This window comes from Lampris incognitus, chromosome 11, assembly GCF_029633865.1.
Source record: "Lampris incognitus isolate fLamInc1 chromosome 11, fLamInc1.hap2, whole genome shotgun sequence".
Classification (NCBI taxonomy): Eukaryota; Metazoa; Chordata; class Actinopteri; order Lampriformes; family Lampridae; genus Lampris; species Lampris incognitus.
The window spans coordinates 22,305,100-22,332,733 of NC_079221.1; the positions used below are offsets into that span (position 1 = coordinate 22,305,100).

At 40.5% G+C, this 27,634-nt stretch overlaps 1 protein-coding gene across 1 annotated transcript; it reads left to right on the forward strand.

Moving 5' to 3' along the window:
• Nucleotides 1–230: 230 nt before the first annotated feature.
• Nucleotides 231–27,620, forward strand: slc39a10 (solute carrier family 39 member 10). Its single transcript, XM_056290089.1, has 9 exons — nucleotides 231–1,511; nucleotides 3,066–3,243; nucleotides 14,436–14,611; nucleotides 18,002–18,166; nucleotides 18,982–19,102; nucleotides 19,290–19,571; nucleotides 19,889–19,969; nucleotides 25,745–25,935; nucleotides 27,468–27,620. The coding sequence occupies exons 1-9, from the start codon at nucleotides 234–236 to the stop codon at nucleotides 27,618–27,620; spliced, it is 2,625 nt and encodes an 874-aa protein (XP_056146064.1). The 5' UTR covers nucleotides 231–233.
• The last annotated feature ends 14 nt before the right edge of the window (nucleotides 27,621–27,634 follow it).

Genomic DNA, 27,634 nt, shown 5'->3' on the forward strand with positions numbered 1-27,634 from the left:
ATGGTGGTGAATAAGTGTGACTTTTCATGGAAAACACGAAATTGTTTGGGTGATCCCAAACTTTTGAACGGTAGTGTACATTGTCAATTTTTCCACACTCCACTACCCTAAAGAAAGATTCCTCTAAATGTATTTCACTGGGTGAATAAAATGGCTTTGGTCGAGTGAGTCATTTTTTTTTTAAACATGTAATTTTTCTTCTGTTTCCACAGAGGATCGGACGTGGGGAGACGATGCGAGTCCAAGTGCACACCAAGTTCTGCTTCCTGTGTGTGCTCACTTTCCTGCTCCATCAGTGCAGCCATTGTCACAGCGGGCATCACCATAGAAAACATGCCCACAATGACTTGCAGATCTCTCAAGCTCCATATGTAAGAGGAGCCAATCCTTCCCCAAGGTCCAAGAGCATACCAAGTGACGTGCTAGAGTCAGAGCAGCACTTCTACATTCAGCAGTTGTTCAGACGTTATGGCAAGAGAGACAAGCTAGATTTCCAGGGCTTCCAGAATCTCCTTCTCAGCCTGGGTTTAGGCGAAGTCAAGATGGTTGGCCTGGAGCATGAGGATTTAGGCCATGATCATGTAGCCCACCTAGATATGCTGGATGTGCAAGAGGGACTTCACTCACATTCAAGTGCCCATGAAGGCCACAGCCATGGGTACGGTTATGAACATGGCCATGGGCGTCCAAGCAAGAAACCTGGTTCCCAGCATCACCACCAACACCCAGAGCAAGGTCCCACACAGTGCAGTGAGCTGGCCATGGACAGCAGTCCAGCTGCTGACAGTGTCCGACCAATGGACCATGACAATAATCAAGATCATGGCAATTATAACCATGACCAAAGGCATGATGCAGATAATACTCAGGACAACGCTAAGGTGCAGGACAATGATTCTCATGGCCTAGTGCAGGATGGTGACCACACACATGATCATGACCATGAACATGATAATGATCACAATGATGAACATGACACAGAACTCAAACATGAGCAAGACCAACTGCCTGCTGACCACAAGGACCTCTCAACTCATCCTAAACATAATCATAGTCATCACGAACATAGCCAACATGAACATGAACTTGTCCATAATGACACACATCAAATACAAAGCAGCACAGACATCCTCTCTGCCCATCAAGAGCTGTCCCCTGCAGCCCCAGCAGAGCCTTCACATGTCCCGGAAAAGCAGCAATCAAAGCCTGCAGCCTTCAAGGTTTCTAACACCGAGCCCTCTGCCACCCCTGAGGTCCCCACACAAAGCAGGCCGAAGCGACCCAGGAAGCCAGCCAAGGCCAGGATCCAGCGAGGAAGGAACAAAGCCCCTTCTCCCATCTCCCCTCCACTTTTGGAACACAACCATGATACCCATGACCACAATCATGGATCTGATCATAGTCATTCCCATAAAGACAAGAGAGAGGCACCAGGAGGGCCTGAGACCTCAACCCCAACAGCCCCCACCCTGCATGGGCATTCACACAGCATGTCTCATCATCATGAGGAGGTAGGGCTGCCTTTCGGGACTCTTCAGCCTAGAACCATTAGCTAACTTTGCTGTTCAGCATTTTTTAGATATATTGAATTTATATATTGAATTTGCACTAATTCCTTTGTTGTTAATCAGGAATGTATACTGGCCATTTATTAATGTAGCATGAAATTGTAGGTGCTTTTGAACCACTGAAATATCCTCAGTAGTGGTGAAATACAGCAGATATGCAAGCTCAATTCTGTTCTTCAAAACAAAAATTTAAAATCTATTGATTATTTTCTTAATAGGATCTTGGTCAGTGATCACTATAGGTAGGGCCCTAAAATGCTTTTTAGCTGTACCTTTAATATATTTTCTTGTGTTTATAAAATTGCTCATTTTGAACTTTAATTTCAAATGGGTTGGGCCCAGTGATTTCCTCCAACCATACTATCTGCATCAGATAGCCTACACTATCCTTAAGTCTTATTTTATTTTATAATAATCTATTATCCCAATGTTATGTAAATAGATCATTATGTATGACTATCCTACACTATCTTTATGAGCATATTTGTATGCTAATGAATAACCTGATCATAAACTGACAAAGGCATTACTGTGACTTCAGGAACAGTCATGTAAACTTTTATTGGATTATCCAGTACAAAACTGGCGTTAGCGTGACCTGATTACGACACCCAGATTTTTGCTCAGTCTTGCATGTAAACAGTATATTTGTCTTTTAATTGATTTTTTTTAAAGTGAACATGTAAAAGGTCACCATATATACTGAACTGAATGTTGTTTGTACAAACAAATAAAACAAAAAATTGAGTGTTTTCATGGAGGATTGAAACACCAAATTTCCTTTAACCAGTTGGGCCTGTGCACCATCACAAGCTGAAAATAGCATTGTAATAAGTAATATACATCTAATGTCATAGCAGTGTCAACGATCCAAATGGTAAACAATTTCATTTTTATTTCTAATCACGATAAATAATAGAAAAGACATGGCTTGAAAGAGGTAGGGAGTTCTTAATGATTTTCATCAGTAAATGTGAAAAAAATGTTAGAGACTTGGTGAGACTCCCTATTAACTTAAAGAAATTACAAAAAATGTCCTGTTGCTTTTAAAAATACTGGCATCTTCTTTATATTTAGCATATCTCCAATCATGTCTGTTCCATTTGTTGTCCAAATTGATTGTTGATCACCTTCATACTGTTAGAACTGTTAGAATAGAATTGCAAATGCTGACACAACATGCAATTGATTACAATGATAGTAAAACATTACAATACTCAGTTTATGATGTTTTACTGTCTATCATTAACATATAGCGACCTAGTTAGCTGGCTAGAGCTAAATTTCAGAGAGATGTCAAGTAGGTACATATGTTAAGATATTTTGTATGAACATTAAAAATGGTTAAAAGAATACAATGACAGGATAAGAAAATAATAGGACATGCTTGCTTGGGGACCGTCACTGCTATGATTGTGCAGTGAAAACAGGAAGTATTGGAAGAACTAGCCATACTACAGACAGATTAAGAGCAAATGTCTGCTCTTTCTCCCTCAGTGTCTGAACGTCACCCAGCTCCTCACCTACTATGGCCTGACCCCTGACTCGCTCATCTCCCCTAGTCAGTTCACATATCTGTGTCCAGCCCTGCTCTACCAGATAGACAGCCGTGTCTGCATCCGCCACTACCACCAGATGGATGTGGAGCAGGCAGCTTTGGAGCCCATCAACACTGGTAAGAGTCACACCCCTTACTGTCTCTGTCTGTATGATGACTTAAAATAACAATACCGTCTCTGAAACTAACGATTGGTTGTGCAGATGAAAACTTCTCTGATGAGGAGCAATGGTTTGAGGACTTCTGTATTACATACACTCTGTTGTCCTGTCCATTATACATAGCTTGACCAAGCTTTTCAGATCTACATTTTCTAAGGAACAATTGTTAGTTTTAGAGCAAGTTTCACTTTAATTTGTCAGCCCCAACTCTTGGGCATGTCTGATGACACACTGGTTGAATTCATCACTTCATTTTTTTTTTAATTTGAACAGTGACTCAAGTTGCAATCCTCTCTGTGTACCCCATCAGTAAGCAATTGCTGCAACACACAATCACAATTGTTACTGCTTGGTATTTGTCCAATGGGCAGCACGGTGGCGTAGTGGTTAGCACAGTCAGCTCACAGTAAGAAGGTCCTGGGTTTGAGCCCCGGGGTAGTCCAACCTTGGGGGTCCTGTGTGGAGTTTGCATGTTCTCCCCGTGTCTGCATGGGTTTCTTCCGGGTGCTCCAGTTTCCTCCCATAGTCCAAAGACATGTAGGTCAGGTGAATCGGCCATACTAAATTGTCCCTAGGTATGTATGTGTGTGGGTGTGGGTGTGTATGTTGGCCCTGTGTGACAGTCTGGCGGTCTGTCCAGGGTGTCTCTCCTCCTGCCGCCCAATGACTGCTGGGATAGGCTCCAGCATCCCTGTGACCCTGAAAACAGAATGGTATTTTTCCAGCAGATAATGTTGTACTCGGTCATTTCATTGGTTTTTAGTTGAAAAGCTCAAAGAAGGGCAATGCCACTCAATCTAGTATAATTTGTTTTTGTTTTTTCTTTAGGATCGTAGAGCTAGGTCAGCATGTCAGGAGAAATAAACAATGGTAATATTTGTATTTGTTTAGCACTCTGCAACAAGTGTAGTTAAGGGTGATTTTATAAGAAACATATTCAAGGACTAATAATGAAATGACAATGAAAAATGGAATTGACTAAAAGGGGACATTGCAAAAAATCAGGAATACAAATTTAATGCACAAACAAATTCACAATTAATAACATAAGTATCTACCACAAAGAAAGGGAAGGGATTGTAGGTTGTCATTCATGTCTCTTGTTATCCATTGCCATCGAGCACACATATGCATTCAATATAAACTATCTTCATAAGTGAGGAACCACAAAGCTATCATCATAAACCATTTGACTGCATAATGTGCCTCCATTGGGATGTCCAACATGAAGCCCCCTTCTTAAAAATGGGGGCTGATATTGTGATATTGTAAAAGCGGTGTGCCTTTACAATATCACAATAGACTGGTTATTTGTGCAACCAAACATGTTATTATAATGACAATTGAAGTAAAGAAGAAAAAAGTGCCCATATCTCCCAGGGTGTGTCGAATTTTGTGTGTTCATCGTCATGACATTAGTGTATTGCTTCGGCATAAATCTGGAGGATAGTAATTAAAACCCCTCTCGTTTCCAGCTATCCAAAGCAATAGTGAATTCTCACCAGTGCAAGGCAAATTGTCCCAAGAGCTCAGAAGAAGGATTTTGAAGACTGAAAATCAGTGATACTTCCCAGTCAAGTGAGATGACCCAAAGAACAGGCCATTGTTGGTTACTAATTTCACGCTTCTTGCATTTTCACTTCCTGACTCTATCATTAACTTTTATAGACTGATGAAGAAATCACAATCTGAGATGGCCCCGAAATCATAAGACTGCAAGCTTGTGGTTATTTTGTACCAGTTGAGGTCAACGAACTAGGGGCCTTTTCTGGTTTTATAGTGAAACTGTTGTCTACAGTGCCAAAAGATTAAAGACAGGCTCATAATTCTCCTGCTTTTTTTTTTTTACTACTCACCATTAGCCACTGTTCTTTAACAATCGTCATTACCCTTTGCCCATTGTGCAACAACAGAGCTTCAGGATTGTCTTCACCTTAGTGTAGATTAATTTACTCTTTTTTTTCTTTTTTCTTTTTTTTTTGCATCTTTATCCAGGAATGGGGTTTGCAAGGAAAAGACCCTTTTGCAGCAATGCCCTGCTTCACATTCAGCTGCAAACCTTGACACCCAGGAGCTGTCCAGTGCAATGGCTTTCCAACACTATAGCCCTTAATCAGATGAAAATGTTAAAGCCACATTTCACTGCGTATAATGTGCATATCCAGGAAGTGCTGATGGTCTATATACTGTCTATTAGTACAGAGAAAATGGTGTTCAGAGAGGCTGTCTCACAGTTACATGTACTAGCAAGCATTGCATGAGGACGCAACTCTTTTGACAAGCTGCTGTGGTCATAATGCTTCTAATACACCCGTACCCACACACTTAAGTTTTTTGCTTCCCAAGTATGTGACATCATTCAACGTGTTGTTTTTAGTGATGCAAACAGAACAATTTAGTTGATGTACGTGGAGTAAGTTTGATCAAGCAAATCATCGTCCATATGATTGCATCGCACTGTAGTTAGAGCCTTGTGTTGTTTTTTTAGTGCCGTCTTCCTTTAAGTGCCTCACACAATGGTGCCTTGATGGTAGTTGTTGAGGGATAGGGTTTTATTTGATTGCCTCATTATTTTCTTGAGCCGGTCTGGAATTCAAGCTAGCAACTTTCCAGTGCCATGCCTGCTTCCCAGTGATCAAAACTACTGCTTCTTTGACTTTATATTACTACCACAGTAACAGGTAAAAGGTGTGGAACCAGTTGTATCAAGCTTAGGAAAACCAGCTTGTTGACAGGAAAAGGAGGAACGACTCTTGCACACTGTGAAACACTATACGCTGCTGCATACCAAGAGAAGGTCACATGACCAAAACATTATACACCAATCGGCCAAAACATTAAAACCACTGACAGGTGAATTGAATAACATTTATTATCTCATTACATCCCACAGAAGAGCTACTGTAGCTCAAAATGCTGAAAAAGTTAATGCTCATACTCATATGCCTTTGTCACTTCTACTCCTTGCATCCTCACCATTCCACTGTCCTCCCTCTCATTCACGGATATGTATTCCATCTTGCCCCTACTGACTTTCATTCCTCTTCTCTCCAGTGCATACCTCCACCTCTCCAGGTTCTCCTCAACCTGGACCCTACTCCCGCTACAGATCACAATGTCATCCGCAAACATCATAATCCACAGAGACTCCTGCCTGATCTCTTATGTCAACTTGTCCATCACCATTGCAAACAAGAAAGGGCCCAGAGCCGATCCTTGATGTAATCCCACCTCCACCTTGAACCCATCTGTCATTCCAACTGCACACTTCACCACTGTCACACTTTCCTCATACATATTCTGTACCACTCCTACATACTTCTCTGCAACTCCCGACTTCATCATACAATACCACACCTCCTCTCTCGGGACCCTGTCATATGCTTTATCTAATTCCACAAAGACACAATGTAACTCCTTCTGGGCTTCTCTATACTTCTCAATCAACATTCTCAAAGCAAACATCGCATCTGTGGTGCTCTTTCATGCCATGAAACCATACTGCTGCTCACTAATCATCATGTCTCCTCTTAACCTAGCTTCTATTACTCTTTCCCAAATCTTCATGCTGTGGCTGATCAACTTTACACCTCTGTAGTTGCTACAGTTCTGCAAATCGCCCTTATTCTTGAAAATCGGTACCAGTATGTTTCTTCTCCACTCCTCAGGTATCCTCTCACTTTCCAAGATTGTGTTAAACAATATAGTTAAAAACTCCACTGCCATCTCTCCTAAACATCTCCATGCCTCCACAGGTATGTCATCAGGACCAACTGCCTTTCCATTCTTCATCCTCTTCATAGCTGCCCTCACTTCCTCCTTGCTAATCCACCGCACTACCTGATTCACTATCCCTACATCATCCAACCTTCTCTCTCTCTCATTTTCTTCATACATCAGCCCCTCAAAGTACTCCTTCCATGTTCTCAACACACTCTCCTCACTTGTCAGCACATTTCCATTTCTATCCTTGATCGCGCTTACCTGCTGCACATCCTTCCTAACTTGGTCCCTCTGTCTAGCCAATCAGTACAAGTCATTTTCTCCTTCCTTAGTATCTAATCTCTCAAACAACTCACCATATGCCTTTTCCTTTGCCTTTGCCACCTCTCTCTTCACTTTATGATGCATCTTCTTGTACTCCTGTCTACTTTCTTCATCTCTCTGACTATCCCACTTCATCTTTGCCAAACTCTTCCTCTGTATACTTTACTGTACTTCCTCATTCCACCAAGTCTCCTTGTCTTCTTTCCTCTGTCCTGATGACACACCAAGTACCTTCCTAGCTGTCTCCCTCACTATTTCTGCAATGGTTGCCAAGCCATGTGTCAACTCTTCACTACCACCCAGTGCATGTTTTAATTCCTCCCTGAACTCCACACAACAGTCTTCCTTCTTCAACTTCCACCATTTGATCCTTGGCTCTGCCTTCACTCTCTTCCTCTTCTTGGTCTCCAAAGTCATCTTCCAGAGCACCATTTCATGCTGCCTAGCTACATTCCCCCCTGACACTACCTTGCAGTCTCCAATCCCTTTCAGATTGTGCCTTTTACATAAGATGTAGTCCACCTGTGTGCACTTTCCTCCACTCTTACATGTGAAGGAAAGTGCATATTAAAGGGAGGCTGTGTTCCTCCCTCTTCTTGAAATATGTATTCACCACAGCCATTTCCATCCATTTCACAAAATCCACCACCATCTGTCCTTCTACATTTCTCTCCTTGACACCATACCTACCCATCACGTCCTCATCACCTCTGTTTCCTTCTCCAACATGCCCATTGAAATCTGTTCCAATCACCACTCACTCCTCCTAGGGTACCCTCTCCACCACTTCATCCAACTCACTCCATAATTCTTCTTTCTTTTCCCTGTCACACCCAACTTGCGGGGCATATGTGCTGATAACATTCCCCTGCTGCCGATCGATCCGGTCACAGCACTTTTCTGTCCTGGCCCCACAGTGGTGGAATGAACTCCCCACTGATTTCAGGACAGCGGAGTCGCTGCCCATCTTTCGACGCAGGTTAAGAACTGACCTCTTCAAGAACTACTACCCTGTTACTTGCTCTTAGCACTTATTATATTCACTCATTTTTAAAAAAAAGATCTTTCTTGCACTTTAACACTGGTTTTGCTCTTAGATGCTTGTTTAGAGAGAAGATGCACTTATGACCTCTGATGACTAGTAGTTCTCCTGATTTCCAACATTAAATGATGCACTTATTGTAAGTCGCTTTGGATAAAAACATCGCTAAATGACTGTAATGTAATGTAATCAATACACCTTCAATTTCCAGTGTCATACTCATCACTCTGTCTGACACTCTCTTCACCTCAAACACACTCTTGACATATTCTACCTTCAGAATTACCCCTACCCCATTTCTCCTCCTATTTGCACCGTGGTAGAAGAGTGAATCCACCTCCGATGCTCCTGGCCTTACTCCCCTTCCACCTGGTCTTTTGCACACACAATATACCTACCTTTCTTCTTTCCATCATATCAGTCAGCTCTCTCCCTTTACCAGTCATAGCACCAACATTCAAAGTTCCAACTCTCACCTCCACAGTCCTACCCTTCCTCCTCTTCCACTGCCTTTGAACATGCCCTCCCCCTCTTCTCCTTCGCTCAACAGTAGCATAGTTTCCACCGGCACCCTGCTGGCCAACAGTACTGGTGGCGGTCATCGATTACCTGGGCCTCAACCAATCCGGTATGAAAATCTGATTTATGATACGTGTATTTGACGTGATTTTACGCCGGATGCCCTTCCTGATGCAACCCCCCCCCCAATTATCTGGGCTTGAGACTGGCACTAACAATGCACTGGCTTGTGCATCCTCAATGGCTGAGTTAACTACAGACTTATTTCTAAACTTCCATTTCTGTCAAAAGTTCTCGAAAACGATATTCTCAGTCAATTGCTGCCCTACCTACACCAAAACAACATCTTGGAAAGATTTCAGTCAGGTTTTAAGGCTTATCATAGCACTGCCTTGCTGAAAGTGTACAATGACCTGCTCCTCTCTACCGACTCTGGTGACTGTGCCATTCTAATTCTTCTTGACCTCAGTGGGGCATTCAGTACTGTGGATCATGACATTTTAATAGACCGTCTCCAGTACAGGGTTGGTGTTGATGGCTCTGCCTTGAAATGGTTCACATCCTACCTCAAATATGGAATCTTCTCCATTAACATAGGCAATTTTTCCTCTCCCCCAGCTAGTCTCTCCTGCAGGGTCCCAAAAGGTTCTATCCTAGGTCTTTCTCTTTCTTTTCTGTATATACATGACTCCCCTTGGTCAAATCATTCAAAAATACAAAATTTTCTTCCATTGTTATTCTGATGACACTCTCCCTGAAACCAAACGATCAGTCCAATCTAAAGTGCTGGATGGCACAAAACTTCCTAAAGCTGAATGAAGGCAAATCTGAAATTGTCCTATTTGGCCCCCCTGACTCCGTTAAAATGTTTACCAACGGTCTTGGCAACTCGTCCACCCTTGTCAAAGCTCATGTCAAAAACCTTGGTGTGATTTTTGGTTCCGCCTTTAAGTTTGACAAGCAAGTTAATGCAGTAGTGATAGCCAGTTTTTTTTTCTAGCTTCGTACTATTGCCAAAATCAAGCTGTTAATCTATTTTAAAGAGCTCGAGAAAGTCATCCACCCTTTGATATCCTCCCACTTGGACTACTGCAACTCCATGTATATAGGAATTAGTCAGTCATCCCTGTACCACCTGCAATTGGTCCAGAATGCCACAGCCAGGCTCCTGACAGGTACCTGGAAGAGAGACCATATTACCCGTATACTAGCCTCTCTCCGCTGGCTGCCTATGCGGTTCAGAATTGATTTTAAGGTTCTCTTGTTTGTTTATAAATCCCAAAATGGGCTGGTCCCCTCCTGTATCGCAGACCTTTTAACCCTCTATTCTACCTCCAGGTCCCTCAGGTTGGCTGACTTGGCACTCCTGGCTGTCCTGCAGTCTAAACTTAGGCTCAGGGGTCACCATGCCTTTGTGCTTGCTGCCCCTAGACAGTGGAACACTATTCCCCACCCTATAAGATCTGTCCCCTTCATCGACTCTTTTAAGTCCCAGCACAAAACTTATTCTCAAGCGTTTGAATCCTCCTGATGTGGCTGATTTCTGGCTTGTGCCTATGTCCATGTGTTGTTTATTCATGCCTATGAGCTATGTACCTTGTTGTCCATGTTGGTGTTTCTTGTATTTGTGTTTTAGCTACCTGCTCTGGTCTGTACAGCACTTTGGTCAATGGGGGTTGTTTATAAATTTGTTCTATAAATACATTTGACTTGACTTCTCTATTTAATTTTTCCTCTGCCAAATTAGATACCACAGCTCATGGTGCATGGTAAAATTGTTAAGGCATTGTAAGGTTGTATGGTTATCTCCTTTCAGACATCAGCTCATTAACAGACTAAACTCCAGAGTTTTGCTCTAAGAGTTTGATAAAGGTATTAGACCAGTAGACACTCATGTTCCAGGGTGAGGATTGAGGAGCTCCTTGGCTGTGGGCCCTCTTTACATTTTTAATTATTATACATAGACACAGACACTCTGATCACATGTGCTTAGAGGAGTTGTGGTCCACCACTGAAAGCAGCTATAAAACTGCTGATGACAACGGGGGAGATGGCATGAGAAAGTCAAAGGGCAGGAACAGCTCCTCATTAGCAGAGAACCTGAGGTGCTGAATGCTCTTCCACAATGCACTAAGACACACCCATGGACGCACCACACTCTGCCATTGAGGTACTTCTCATTTGCCTCCCACTGACATCCACAGGGGATCTCAGGAAATATCAGTTGCCCCCCCCCTCTAAAAAACCCAACGGTGTCTTTTGTTGTGCCCTTCCAATTAGGAGAGCCCAAGCGACACTGTGGGCCATTTTTTCTGAGCCACGGCTCGCAGGAGATGCGTAATTGGAGAGGAGACACAGACCAGTGAGTCTCTCATCTCTCTTTTTTTACTCCTTTTTTTTCACCATCCAGCCTCCCACCCGACCCAACACACACACATTCACACACCGGCTCCTCACTGTGTTACTGGTAAGGGTAATGAGATAAGAGCTGTAGATGAGCCACGCAAGTGTGAAGGACCTGCGGTGATGTACTGTCTGGCTGATTTACAGTTGCCTCTCAGGGTTACAGGGGGTTTTGCCTGATGGGACAAATAAGAAAGCACTCAGCTGTAACACCCTTACTCCTGTAAGGCACATTGGAAAATGGTGGGAACAATGGAATAATGAGAAAATGAGGGTTGTTACAAGACATTTTCAGCTGTAATGAAAAAGTGAAATTTAGTTGAGCCACTTTGTCCTTCACTAATGAAGATGTCCTCTTCAAAGTGCAACATTCATTAGATTGGGAAGTTGTGAAAAAATTATTTTTGGGGTTGGTCAATAGCTTTGTGTTGGAAGCAGGTATTATTCACTGGCAAAGAAATTTTGTTTATTTGCAGGGCAGTGTTCCGTGTGGCTCACTGATGGTCAGCTGCTTTTACCCCCCTTAATAGCTTGAAAGAGAGTGGCTTTAGGTCACTTTTGCTGTCATGCAGAATTTGGTATGTGTACTAACCTTTTACCATCAGGTATCTCTCTGATGTCAAATGAAGTGTATTAATTCTGGCAGTTTAAATGGAACCACACTGTGGCTTCTTATAGCCTCAGTGCTCATCAGGGCCTTTTTCTGACCAAATGTGACTGGGTGATGTTAATGCCTAGGCCTTATAAGATATTATTAGGTGCTTAAGAAGAAAATGTTTTAACCAGATTGTGGCTTTGCCAACACAAAACTACTGTAAATCTAACCTCAAAATGTTTCCTCAAACTCAGAACATCACATATTCTGCTGTTTGCAAACAAGGAGACAAACTGTAGTTGGCTGGGCAACTTTTAAGCTCATCTTGAAATTCACTTTGACTCTCTGCTGAAGAAAAGCGTACGATTAATGGGATGCACACAGCCCTGTTTATTGTTGCCCTGGTGGGCTCATGTTAAACAGAGCCACAGTGTCGTGGGTTAGCGAGCCAGCTTCCCACATGCTAATGGCTATGTAATTAGCATTAAAATGTTAGGCCCTGCCTCTTGAGTTGTTTTGTCCCAAGAGGAACTCCAGCCCCTGTTTTCAGAGTGGGCTAAATGCCTTTAGGGATATTTTATTTATTTATTTTTTTGTAAATTTGTAGTTGTACAGCTGTTTAACGGGACAGGAACAGATTGATTCAAGTGCTCCACAACTACTCAGTCGAGGCAGCTTCCAAGCTCCACCACCTGAGATTGATTGGATGCAGAAAGGATGTGTGTCTGCAATTTGATTTCTCCTAGCAATATCTGGTATTTAGTCAACTCCTGGCCAAGTGTCAAGTTTTTGCTGTTTTCATTTAATTGAGTGAAGCTTTATTGGAATTGGCAAACACCCTGTTATTTCTAATCCAAATAATTGCGAAATTTATGTGGGAAAAGTGAAGAACTAGTGTTCTTCTCTCACTTGATAACTACTGCCTAAGTAATGTTGAGTGAGGCATTTAATACCCAGATCCTTATAAAAGCATCTTAAAGGTCAAAAGACAAAGACTTCCAATTCTTGAAGAAAGTGTTTCGTTTATTTCAAACATGCTAAAATAACAAAATAAAATACACAGGCAGGAATACAAGAACAAATGGAAATAATAGTGAACATATTTTGCAAACTCTCTGTAACAACACAAGTAATAACTAGACCATTTTTATGTGAATAAATATACCCTGCATTTTTTTTGTGGCAAAATACATCCAATATTTTACCTTTGAGACACTATGTGACCCTGGATGGTACAGCAAATGTTGCAAGAAGTCAAATGAATGCTCCTCAAGGGAAAAACTCCCAAAGATTTCATGTAAAACAGCTGAAAGACCTCACTAAACCATTTTTCCTTTTTCAAGTTTAATTTCTTATACTCAATTATTATTATTACTATTATTATTATTTACATATTTCCCCCCCCTTTTTCTCCCTAATTGTATCCAGCCAATTATCCCACTATTTCAAGCCATCCCAGTGGCTTGATTGCTGTCTTGAAATTTCAAGTAAAAGCAGATGTAACAGCAGATATTTGCCATGCCATCATCAGAGAGAAAGGCACAATCTTCGTATCAAAAACAAACCAAACAGCAGTCAACTTTCTTGCAGTATTTTCAAATAGTCCTCTTAAAATGCCTGGCTGTAGTCAGTTGGCAGTAATATGAGTTTTGTGGGCATGCACTCTTTGCCATATCGGAATGTCAGCAGCAAAATGATCCACTATCGGTTTAGCAAAACACCACCAGCTTTGGTGTGACATTGAATTTCATACTACATTAAACGTTTTGTCCTCTGCAACAAGAGAAAATAAACTTTCTCCTCTGGTCTCATGCTGTTTTGAAGAGCACATGTCCTCCAACAGCAGGGAGTTTGACAGTTTAAATGACAGTGTACTTTTCTGACTTCTTTTTTCTGCTTCATGCCTCCTGTCTGCAGTCCCAAATGAAAAATGAGACAAGACAAATGCTCCAGAATGTAACTTATCAAGGTCCAAACCATCACTTCTGGCTTCTGGGCCTAGTTTGCCAAATTGTGGGGGGACTCTGTGTCCATTACAGAACAATAACTGTGATAGTGATAAAAATATAAAGTCTTGTTCTAAGATACTTTGACAGGTCAGATACTTTATATCAGGGTTTCCTGAATATTAGTCTCCATATTTACCATGCCATTCTTTTCACCTAGTTATTACTGTCAGAAGGCGCAGTGTGTAAATTCCACCTGGCTACTGGCTGTCTTCAGTGACATGAATAACCGCTACCACTCAAAAATAAAAACATGGCTTCACCCTTTCTAAAGTCAATAAGACGAATACATTTAAAAAGGAAGGTAGTGGATATCAGATATGTTTTGACATTGGCCATTTCCACAAACCTGGTGAGTGGGGTCACTGTGAGCTGTTTACTTTGTTTCAATCACAACCATTCAGCAACTCCTGCTGAAATTTACAAATCATATCATGTATCACGGTGACCAAAATAATGTACATTGGTCCTTTTTATAAATGAAAATTAATTAAAAAGGCAAAAAACTTGTGTCTTTTGTTTTTCTCTCTCTTCAGTGTGGGTTTGGGTGTGGGGCTTTGTGTCCGTCACCATTATCAGCCTTCTGTCTCTGCTGGGTGTTGTGCTGGTGCCCATCCTCAACCAATCTTGCTTCAAGTTCCTGCTCACCTTTCTGGTGGCGCTGGCAGTGGGCACGCTCAGCGGTGATGCCCTCCTCCACCTGCTACCACATGTGAGTACTCTGCCTGCAGTCTTAACATATGACTCTAATGTAGTAGATTTATGGCAAGGAAAAAGGTTTAGTTTGATTCATGTTGGGCAATTAAAGCTGGAGTGTGCAACTTTCGTTCAGTGTTATTTGTGAAATTTGTCATATTGCTTAGCTATGATTACCTCAAATGGTCTGAGTGAAAATCCAACCTATGTGTTTAACCCTACATCTGTATTAAGGAACTCCTAAATCTCACAGCTCCCGGTGGGCCTCAACTAGTCAAGGGAGCTCTCTGTGACAGGGCGGGCTCTCTGCCTGTCAGTCATTCACCTGCACAGCTTTACTGCCATGCTTTTACTTGTCTGTTTTCTTGTTGTCATATTGGATCTCATGGAGGTGGATACACTAAATATCGTTCAATTAACGCTAAATAACGTTCTTAAATATTTCACCTTTAATGTCTTTATGCATGCTCAATAATCCAGGTAGGAAAATCAAAGAAAGTTGAGTCAGTTCATCTGGACACAACGTTTATTGACAGATATGTTTCATCACTCATCTCAGTGACCTCTTCAGTCTAAACTGACTGCAGGTCAATACCTTTAAGTGCAAAAGTCTTTCATAACATCAATGTTAGGGTAACTAAGAGATTCACTTGGAAAATAAATTGCATGCATAGATTAACAAATATGATATATTTTACTGTCTTTATGGCATTAATATGGATCCTGGACAGAGGTCACAAGGTACTTTGGAATTAGTGATCTTTATAAATACTTCACCTCTGAATTAATGAGATCTTCTGAAAAACATGTTTTTTATTTGCATAGACTATCAGCGACAATAAGCATTTTGCCAGTTACGATGTGCAAACTCAGGCACGTGCATGAAGCTGGTTTGGAGGGAGGGGTTACAGCACAGAAGGAGGAAGCAAAGCAAGAGGGGATTGATTTTTTTTTTGGGGGGGGGGTGTTCTATCAAAATTGCTCACGTCTCTAAAATAGCTTATTCTGGCTTTAATTTACTAGTTCAATTAGTATCTGTTTTATGAAAAACTAGATATGTTTAATAGAGCCTGGAAAAAGCAGGATTTAGAAGGATATAATCTAGTAAATTACATCGCTATTAGTTTTACCATTAGATTTGACATGATTTTGGTTTATCACATTCCCACCTGGTTGGGTAGTATGAGTAGTTGGTGGGTTTAAAAGAAGAACAAAAAACAAAACATGGGTTCAAACAGCTTCAGTTATTTTCCTTTCAACCGGAGCACACACACTGAGAAGGGATACCAACAAATGGGGCAGCACGGTGGCCCAGTGGTTAGCACTGTTGCCTCACAGCAAGAAGGTCCTGGGTTCAAACCCCAGGCCGACCCAGGTCCTTTGTGTTGAGTTTGCATGTTCTCCCCTTGTCTGTGTGGGTTTCCTCTGGGTGCTCCGGTTTCCTCCCACCATCAAAAAGACATGCATGTAAGGGTTAATACTCCTGTCTGTGCACCTGAGCAAGGCAGTGGAAAGAAGAACTGGAGTTGGTTCCCGGGTGCTGCAGCTGCCCACTGCTCCTATACAATAGGGTGGGGATAAATGCAGAGAACAAATTTCGTTGTCTTCAATTCAAGAGTTGCTTCTCATATGTTTTCAGTTTAAAAAACCTTGTCAGGGTCAGGGTATTATGAAAACAATGGTCCTGTGAGCACACTATGCTGACTTATTGATTGGGGACAATTTGCTTTATTAGGGTTCAAGCTCATAGGGCTTAATGATGATTATTATTATTTTTCTTCTCCAGAAATGTCTGTGCAAATTCCTTTGAGATCGTAAATGGTAGATATGAGATTTTGCCTTTTTATTGGAAGTTGTATGCAAGTGTTTCCCAAGAAACACTTGTACTATAATCAAAGGTCAGCTTGGAAAAGTCATAACTCCTATGCCGCAAGTCCAATTTATAAGAAACTTGGTACAGACATCCATTTATCCTCACTCTGCAAATTTGCCTCAAGAACCACTTAAGTCCACCTGACTAGATTTTCTGCCATTTGAAATATTTTGAAAAACACCTTTTTGAAATCTAAACCGTAGGTCCAGTTGCTACCAAATTTTCAGTAGATCATTATTTGACCGAACTTATCAAAAGTTGTATAGAGCTTGTTGATATCTTAAGTTTTCAAGATATTAACCAATGATTTTAAAAAGGGCGTGGCTCAGCACATAAATAGACAGAAGTCAACAACCATTGGGCCAATCATCACAAAACTTGCAGAGTGTGTCCACATAAGTACAGTCTAAGTATCCAACATTTTTTTTTACAAGATACATTGTTACGATTGTGATACAGCGTATGTTACAGGATACATTGTTTCTATTGTGAAACATACCCATGTTTCACAATAGAAACAATGTTGAACCACTTGTGTGAAACTATTTTGAAATTGCTCAATAGTTGATGCCACCTGTCTCAAACACGTGCATGGGCCTGGCGAAAATTTGGCCATAAATCAATGACAGTTTGTCCAAGCATCACCAAACTTGGTGGATATTTTTGATTAAACTGTTTAAACTTTCAACTTCTAATGTTCTGTGCTGGCTTGAACCCTGGAATTGCCGTTTGTGGCTATATTTGACATTGTTCTCACTCATCAAAATCATAAGCCTCAATTCCTCATACCTAGAAATAGGCTGAAGAAATTTGGGATTTTAGAAAATAACATTTGTAATGAATTATGGATTGATAATAGAGTTGTTCACCCAAACGCATGTGTGGGCCATCCATTGATAACATTGTTAATGTTATCAATTTTCATAATTTCATAATTTGTTCATAATTTAATTTCATCAGAATTTGTTTCATAATTTTTTACTTATTTATTAAGCTTTGCTGTTTGCAAATGTATTTATAGTGCATAAACCCTACTGTTAAAATAAGTCAACAAATACACAATTATTTATACCTTAATGTATTTTCCTCATGTGTCACGCAGTTCAATGATAAATCATGCAGAAATTCTAGCCGCCACTTTACATATTGAGGTGTTAAATTTGTTTATTATACAATAAAATAGTTCAAGTTGCAATCCAACATATGGCCTATGTCTTCATACGTCACAACACTCTTACATCATTTTTCTCAGCCTTTAGTGATTGTTCTCCAAGTGCATTTTCCTTTCACTTGTTCTTGTAAAAATACCCCATCTATCCAGTTCCCTCTGTATTCCATCAATCTCCCAAAATAACTTACAGTCATCAACAACTATTTGTACTTACCCACACTGCACATGTTATTCAGTAAGTTTCACTACACTTCTACTTCATGCAGGTAGAAGGTAGAAGTAGTTTGATGTTTGTTGCTTCTGAAATTGAGTTAATCTACTAATAAGACATTTGTCACACCCTCACCCCTTCAAACGCACAGGCTCAGGGGCACGACCACAGCCACAGTGGGAAAGAAGAGGTGGAGGAAAACCTGGCTGTGGACTTTGATGGGGTGTGGAAGGGCCTGACGGCGCTGAGTGGTATCTACCTCCTCTTCATCTTCGAACACTGCATTGGCATGTTCAAGCAGTACAGAAGCCAAGGGGTAAGATGGAGAGGTTGACATTCATTCCCAGACATGCTTGGACCCAAATGGATACAATAAGCTGCAGCCATTAATTGCATGTCTCTGAAATGGTCCACTTGGAAAAGATATTGCTGAAATATTGTCACTGCTATGCAGCTTATTCCTTGTGAACTATTTCAAACTTAGGCTATTATTTTATCTTCTGGCTCAAAAATGCCTTTATCCCCAAGGTTTGGGTCTTGCTTGGACAGGAATTTTTAAGGGTCAAATTTTCAAGGATGACATAAGCTTTAGTGAGATGCCAGCAATGTCAGAGTGAAGGCTATCTTACAGGCAGATTGATGCATTTAAATTACCTTTACTAAGTCGCTCCTCTAGAACAACTGGGGATCAGGTGCCTTGTTTAAAAGCAATTCAATAGCAGTTTTTTGAAAGAGAAAACGGCATCTTCATTCACTTAATCTGCCCCTGCTGTTAAAGAGCACTTGTTTGAGCTTTGGCTGTGAAAGCGTCAAAGGGCACGCTCATTCAAAAAGAATCCAGTCACTGGTACAGGACTGAAATATTGACAGTAGTAAAACAGATAGGATCCACTCACTGTTTTTTGATTCCATTTGTAATTTCTTAATCTCATCATAGAATTTAGAATGGTAATTTATGGTGAAAATAAAAAACGACAAGTGGGAGCAAAGAGCACTTTTATATATTTATTTTATACCTTGAACTGTGGCCAGTTAAATTGGGTATTCCTACAGTCAATGATGAGAAATCTCTGGTTAGAATGAATTGCTGTTGACAAAACAGGATGTTAGTTAAACCCTTTTTCCTCATAGGGCAAATTTTGTGGCAGGAAGAACCGCAGTGAGGATGGCAAAATTGGCAGGAAGTTGTCAGATCACAAGCTGAACCGGCGTTCAGATGCAGAATGGCTCCACCTCAAACCACTAGCTGAAGGTAAGAGGCTGGACACTAGCTTTTACATATGTGTGTTGATATGATCTTTAGCCTGTGTGTTGGCAGGCTGCAGCATGATCATTACATTTTGCCATTAAAGCATGCTGGTGGAGCAGGCACGCTCCCGAGATTGAAACCTTGAAGGAGAACAAATTTGTATTAACTCAATTTCCATCACTCCCCCAAGGTGCTGATAGTACGGTCATCTCTTGCGACAATGGCCACAATGATACACAGCTCACAGAGCTTCAGACACCCGACTCCCCTACTAACAAGATGCCACTGGCACCAGCAGATCCTCATCATGGTCACCAGTCCTCTGCCAAGGCCAAGAATCATGGCCACAGGCACTCTCATGGCGGTCACTGCCACTCAGACCAGGAGATGAAGGATGCAGGGATCGCCAGCATTGCCTGGATGGTAATCATGGGGGATGGCATGCACAATTTCAGCGATGGCCTGGCCATAGGTGAGAGGTTTTGCTAGCATTTTACTATATGCCCATTATGTCTGCTATGTGTAAGTCAAAACAAGAAATCAAGTCAAGAATTTTTGTTGTTTCAGTCTTAAGAGTTTGTTTGGTATTACAATGTCAGGCTGCAATTTAAACAAAGTAAATAATTGACTTTGGATGAGTGTGCCCAATTAAACTTGTTTGCTGTGGAATAGTGTGACTTTAATCTCCATGTATGCTAAATAAAACTAATCTTGGTGACATTATAGCTTAAACATATTAAATATTTGCCGAATTTGCCTCTCACCAGCTTAAATACTGTCTTTTTACAGGTGCTGCTTTCAGTGCAAACATCACAGGAGGTATCAGCACCTCTGTGGCTGTCTTCTGCCACGAATTACCTCATGAACTAGGTAAGTGGAGAGAAAAGAGCATGATAAACCAGCAATCCCTCATCTCACAAGAACATTTACTCTGATCATTATCCATTAGTCATGCCACACCGTACTCTTTCAACAGTTTTCATAATACTTTTATTTGAAGGCCTCACAGCAACTTCAAATAATAACCAATACTTTACACCCATCACACAAGCCACATGACTGCAGCGGTGGTGCTTTTCTTTTTCAGAATGACCATTTATGTATTGAGTTAGTCTTATGACCCTACTCCTTGAAACCTGTTAAAAACCAATGGTTGTCAATTAGAAAACCCTTTTCTCTTCCGCTCCCGAAAATTGCATGTTTTTTTCCCCACATAAATGGGTTTTGTCTGACAGAAGGGAAATGGCTTGTCAATGTGTCACTCAGTGGAGATGATGGACAGCTCTAGGCACTCATTGCTCAAGACAGGCCTCAAACATATGCTGAAGCATTCATTCTCCACATTCATTCTCCTCATTCCATCACATCTGTTTTCTGTGGTGGAGGGTGTATGTGTTGATATTTAAAGTTTTATTCAGCTACACTGAACTTTCTTGTTCCAACTTGTGCATGACTCAAGAGCCTTTTCTTCTTTGTGTACGAGTTGTGTGTATAGACTAGAGGAGACCGTCCACACCAGACTTGTACTAATGATCTCTGTTGTAGTGGTGAGGTTTTCAAGCCTTGTTCGTGGTTGATGAATAGACTGGTGTCAGACAACCCAGTGAGACCAAGCCAGTAAATAACTGCCTGTTTTTGTCTGCCTGCTCCCCCTTGTGTTGACTAACAGCGTCCTACTGTTAGTGTTTTGTCAGCAATTACAAATGAAGAAGTGGCTCCTTATGCAGAAACTTGTGAAAAAGGGTATAAGGAATGCTTGGTGTATAGCTACCACTGTATGCAACTGCTACATCTAGAGATGCACTGATCGATTGGCCACTGACCAGAATAGCCGGTTTTCAGCTTGATCGGTCATGACTGGTGACCAACCGGTCAGTCTCATATATAGCCAATTCTGTGCCAGTAAAATGTATACCCATGCACCGCACGATGGTTCACGTCACGCACACAGCAGCACAGGCAGTAACATCACAGCCACACACACGCCTAAAACATGTTGTCAAAAACCGTCATTTACTTTGGGAAAGTAAAGAGAAAAAGTAAATAAAGTGGGATATTCTGCAGTTAATTTTCAGTTGGACTTTGTACAAAAAAGTTCTGTCCAGTAACCTGGAGCACTTTTTTAATTTGAGCTTTGTTTGAGTGAGAGTAGGTCCTGTAACCTGGTGCAGTTTTGGAGAAAATGTAAGTTGTGTAATAGTCAATGTTTTATTATGAATGTACAATTGCAATTCCTATGAAAGAAAAGTTATAAAAAAAAGTTTGTTTATGCTGTCAATTATATTTCTTGGGGAAAAAAAAAATTGGAATTGGCCAAAATCAGAATCGCTAGGTCAGACTTGTAAAAAAAAAAAATCAGAATTGGCCAAGGAAATTGCTATCGGTGCACATCTAGCGATATCTGTAATGTTCTCTAATATTTTATAGAGGAGAAGGGCCAAATCCTTTTCATTCTGGTCCAACAGTTCTCATTGAATTTGGTTTTTGCGCTCTATAGCCTCAGGAAAATCGTATTTTCCAGATGGTTAACTGCCACATGAATCCTGTCTCTCGACACCATGGCAATGTGAAGATTCTCAAGATTGTTTCTTCTTCCCCAAGTGTAATTTCCCATTTCCTGTTGACTGGGTCCAGCTCTTTGGGGGCACTGCCACCATTCCCTATACCACATAGGGCCATGTGTCAGAAAAAGCCAGTGCTTTTGACAAGTGCACCTCTCTGCTCCTCCTGAAGACAAAAGCCTCCTGCGAGCAGCAGCTGGGAGGCAGAAATGATAATTATGAGAGCTCTTTAACCACCCATAGTGAAGCTAATTGGCAGTGATGGGTGTGTAAATTGCAGTTGAGGCGGTGGCAGGCATCTGAGAGTGCTACGGCGCACGGCCGAGGAGGAAACACCAGAAGAAGCTGAAGTGGAAAAAAGGCCAGCAGAAAGGCAGAAGAGTGAGGTGTATATGGGCTGGCCTTGTTCTTCTACACCCCTATCTTTAACTTTCACCCTTTCTCAGCATTTGATTGATGGATGACAGCAGGCTAGTAATATATTCATTGTGGTAATTAGCAAGGAAAAGGAGACGCTCGTTACAGTGTGGAGGAAATGTAGGCCTCTTCATCTCTCTTTCCAAATCCAGGGCATTTCTGTGGGGACTTGGGCCTATTCCCACACCTTGCCCAGCAATGATTTGAGGAGAGTAGATAGCCAAAAGCATGCATGTAGAACAATGTGTGTGCAAAGGAAGTTAAAGACATATTATTTCTGAAGGATGTTTTGTTGAACAGGCAAAAAAAAAAAAAGCTGTAGAGAGGTGACTGGAATTAATGAATTTCTCAATGCAGAAAGCATAGTCAAGGGAGACATCAGAATTCAGAGATACAGCAGGAAATTTGAATGAGGTGGAAACTGGAATTTTAAATATATGTTCCTAACCGACTGGTTTAAACTTTAGAAAAAGCACACATGCCACTATGCTAAATGTAAACAAAAATCGAAGATGCTGCAGGAGTTATTGACAGTGGTCCATATCCATTCAAATTTATATCTGTCATTTGTGCTAAAATGATGCAATCATTTGCTCTGTGATGCAGTCAGAGCAAACAAATTTTTTTCCATCACAAGAGTCTAAGGACAGGATGTTGTGTTGGTGTAAAGCCCCTTGAGGCAAATTTGTAATTTGTGATATTGGGCTATACAAATAAAAATTACATGACTTGGCTTGACCTGTATTTTTCAAAGAATGGAGCTTATGGTAACTCCTTTGTAATTCCATGCATTTGAAAAATTGGTTCACAAATGTATGTCTAACTTATTGACTTTTGTTGCACATAGCCCCTGCATATTTGTGTGCTGGTGTGGCAAGTGCTTGCTGTTGAATCTAGGCAAGGCAAGGCAAATTTATTTGCAGAGCATATTTCAGGAACAAGGCAATTAAGTGCAGTCATGAATGGTATTAAGAAAAGCAACATAAGGCAATAAAAAGACATCTGAAAACAAAAAGAGTAAAAGTCACAGTGTAGTGTAAGATGATAATCAAAAGCTTTGAATTTTATTTAATAAAAGGCAGCAGTAAACAGGAAAGTCTTCAGCCTTGATTTAAATTAACAGTTTCAGCAGACCTCCAGTTTTCTGGGAGTTTGTTCCAGATATGTGGTGCATAAAAACTGAAAGCTGCCTCTCCATGTTTAGTTTTGACTTTGGGGACAGAAAGCAGACCTGTCCGAGTTGATCTGAGAGGTCTGGATGGTTCAGTGTAGCAGAAGATCAGAAAGGTATTTTGTTTGGCACTAAACCATTTTGGTGCTTGATAAACCAAGAGCAGAGTTTTAAAATCAATTCTTTGCCGGACTGTAAGCCAGCGTAATGACCTCAGAACTGGAGTGATGTGATCCACTTCTTTGGTTTTAGTAAAGACTCAGGCGGCAGCGTTCTGAGTCAGCAGCAGCTGTTTGATCTTTTTTTTTTAGAGAGAAAGACCTGTAAAGACACCATTACAGTAGTCAAGTTGACTGAAGATAAATGCATCGGCAAGTTTTTCCAAACCCTGCTGAGACATAAATCCTTTAATTCTTGATATATTCTTCAGGTGATAGTAGGCTGAATTTGTAATTATCTTAATGAGGCTATATAAATTCAGGTCTGAGTCCATGACTACACCAATATTTCTGGCTTGGTTTGTGGTTTATAACATTACCATTTGTAGCTGAGCGCTGACTTTTAGTTGTTCTTCCTTGGCTCCAAAAACAATTACTTCAGTTGTATCTTTGTTTAATTGAAGAAAATTCTGAGACATCCAATTGTTGATTTGTTCAGTGCACTTACTCAGTGCTTATATGGGATTATATTCCCCTGGTGATATGGTTATGTAAATCTGTGTGTCCTCAGCATAATTATGGTAAAAATATTTTGTTGTTTTCTATAATCTGTAATAGTGGGAGCATATGGATGTTAAACAGAAGTGGCCCCAGAATGGAGCCTTGGGGAACTCCACAGGTCATTTTTGTTTGCTCATATTTATAATTACCTATAGACACCAAGTAGTGCCTGTCCTTTAAGTAGGTTTCAAATCAGTTTAGTGCTGTGTCAAAAAGTCCCACCCATTTTTCCAATTGGTCTAGTAATATGTTGTAGTCAGCTTTCAAATACAGCACTGAGATCTTTGTTTTTTTTAAGAGTGGCTTGATGACTGCAGTTTTGAGGGTCTGTGGGAAGAAACCTGAGAGAAGAGACATGCTGATAATTTGTAGAAGATCTGAGGCTATGCAATTAGAAACAATTTTGAAAAAGCCTTTTGGCGGAATATCAAGGCAGCAGGAGGAAGATTTCAGATGTTGTATAATGTCCTCCAGGTTTTTATGATTAATGGGATCAAATTGTGTCATGCTATTTAAATTGATTTTAGGTGAACACAGGGACAACACGTACCCTGTGTACCTAGTACGGAGGCACTAACTGTCTGTCTTAAGTTTCTAAATTTTGTGATTGAAGAAGGAGGCAAATTCATTGCAGGCCCTGGTAGATAGAAATTCAGAGACTACTGCCACAGGAGGGTTTGTTAGTTTGTCAACAGTAGCAAACAAGGCACATACATTATTTATTTATTTATTTGTTGGCAATGATGTCAGAGAGGTAAGACCGCCTTGCATTTTTCAGTTCCAAATTGTAAATGCATAGTCTCTCTTTATAGATGTCGTAATGAACAGTAAGATTTGTTTTTCGCCACCTGCATTCAGCTTTACAACACTTTTTTCTCCCTATTCTGACCGGCATGGCACATCTCTATGGAGATTTCTTTTTACCAGAGACCACCTTCACCTTAGTAGGTGCAATGGCATCGAAAACATCTGTAATTTTAGAATTGAAATTATCTGCATGCTCATTGGCTGAGACCCAAGAGAGGGCAGGTGTGGAAGAGAAAGCCTAAATAAATATTACATTGGTACTTTCAGTTTTGTGATTATCTCTGTTTGAACATTTGTGTGCATGGATATAGTACGCTCAAAGAAAACACAGGAATGATCGGAGAGCAAAATCTGTCACAACCTTGGAAATGTTCAGACCCTTGGATATAATTAAGTCCAGAGTGTGCCCCTTGTTGTGTGTGGGTTCCATCACATGCTGAGTCAATCCATAGGTATCAAGAACACAACACAGTTCTTTAGTTCCTGTCTTGGAGATTGTCAACATGGGTGTTTAAATCACTAGCAATAACTACACAGTCAAAGTCAATACAGATTATACACAGCAGTTCAGTCAATTCATCAAAAAAAGTTTGCTCTGTATTTAGATGGCCTATAGATATATTTAGAAATATAACTTGAGGAGAGGAATTCAACTGAAGAGCCACATATTCAAAAGAAGTAAAATTTCCACAAGCTATCTTGTTGCACTGGAGTGAATCATTAAACAAAATGGCAAATCCACCTCCTTTCTTATGCCTTCTGGTTTCGCTCACAAAACTGAAGTTGGTAGGGGTTGACTCAATAAGAACAGTTGCACTGTTATCTTGGTCTAACAAAGTTTCAGTTAAAAACATAAAATCAAGGTTATGCTTGATGATGAAATCATTGATTAAATGTGTTTTTCTGCCAAAGACCAGATGAATCCAATCCTCTTTACATTTTTGTGGTTATGGTTTCTCCTTGCTTGCAGGTGATTTTGCAGTGCTGCTGAAAGCGGGGATGACTGTGAAGCAAGCCATAGTCTACAATCTGCTGTCGGCCCTCATGGCCTATGTTGGTATGGTGATTGGCACTGCTGTGGGACAGTACACATACAATGTGACCAACTGGATCTTTGCCATCACCGCTGGCATGTTCCTTTATGTGGCTCTGGTGGATATGGTAAGATGGCATGTTCCACTGCACAGCATCCAAGTTGGAAATACTACTGCTACTACCAAGTTAGACTATTCAGGAATATTAGCTTCAGTTTACATAACGTCGTAGAGAGCAAAGTACAAAGTGCATTGTATTACACTTTTCCTAATCTTGTATGTTTTGACTGTAGTGGGTTATTGAATATAATTATTTTATTGATCCCACACCGCTAATTTAAGGAATCCTTTATCTGATTCCAACGTATACAGGGCTCCAGGGTGCAAGTATTTAGTCGAATTTCGCAACAGTTTTTTTTAAATCATCTTATATCATATTCATTTCTCAAATGCTCATTACTGCTGAGACAGAATTGGTATGCGTGTCTGTGTGTGTATGAGGGAGACAGGAAGAGACAAGAGAAAGAGGAGCCAAATGCAAGGCTCAACCAAACACACTTAATGTGTAACATGTTGGTTTCATCTTTACACTAATGCGGTACGGAGCATTCCACAAGGTTCACCTGCATTTGAAGACTGATGAATGTATTTTAACTGCAGTCTCTGGCTATCCAGATTTGTACAAAACTTCTTTAGATTTATAGAAATTTAAGAATGAAATGTATTTCTGTAACATTTAGTTTCCTTCCATTAGTAGAATTTTGGAGAAGATGTGATTCATGTAGATTGTATAAGATTCAATTTTGGGGTAATATCAGTCATTTTTGAATATTCATGCATCACGATTATGATAATGTTACCATATTCAGAATTACTTTTTAATCAGGTAATTCTTTAAATTTATTAAGCATTTCAGTGTCATTTCAACATCTGATTTAATTTACACATGCATTTAAAATGCAAAAGTAGTATAAATTCAATGCATGTAACACTTGAATTGCAAAACAATAAGTTTGCAATGCAGCCCCAATGCAATAATGTAGCTTTAAGAGACTCAATTTGAAGGAACTTCTTGTGTAAAACAATGCATTCAACACATTGTGTTGTGACATCGCAAGGTCAAACATAAAGCACAATATTCAAGGACATTCTGCGATGCTTCAGTGCTAAAACAGACTTCTGTATGCTAAGGGACTGTCGCCAGTCTTTGAGAATGTTACTTTAAACTGACTTCATTTAAATAACATTGTCACTTCATCTACTGAGCTGTGCTGTAATACACTAAAGAGTAATTAAACTCTAGAACATTTTTAACTATAAATATATTTGCATGCCTTCTAAATAATTAAACATAAATCCACACCATCGTTTCAAGATTTCTGAAGCATCAATCTACACAAAAAAAAGGTAGAAAATACTTTCTTTTTTTTTTACCCGTTTCTGTTTCCACAAACCATTTTTCAACATTGTATAGTAGGTGGAGACAGGCCATAACTACGAATGTAATCACTCTTAAAAAGAAAAAAAAGGAAAAGGATAGTCATTAAAGGGGGTTGGGTGAATGTGTTGTTTACTGTGGGGCGACAACATTTGGTTTAGTGCTCCTGGTGAAAAAAGTTAGTCTGGAGCCCTGCTGTAACTTTTTTTTTTCTTTTGTAGTTGCCAGAGATGCTCCATGGGGACAGTGAGGACCAAATGAGTTGCCAGCTGGGTCACTTTGTGCTACAGAATCTGGGCATGCTGACCGGATTCTTCATCATGCTGCTCATCGCCATCTTCGAAGACCGCATTGTGTTCGACTTTGGCTTCTAGAGGGACTGAGGGTC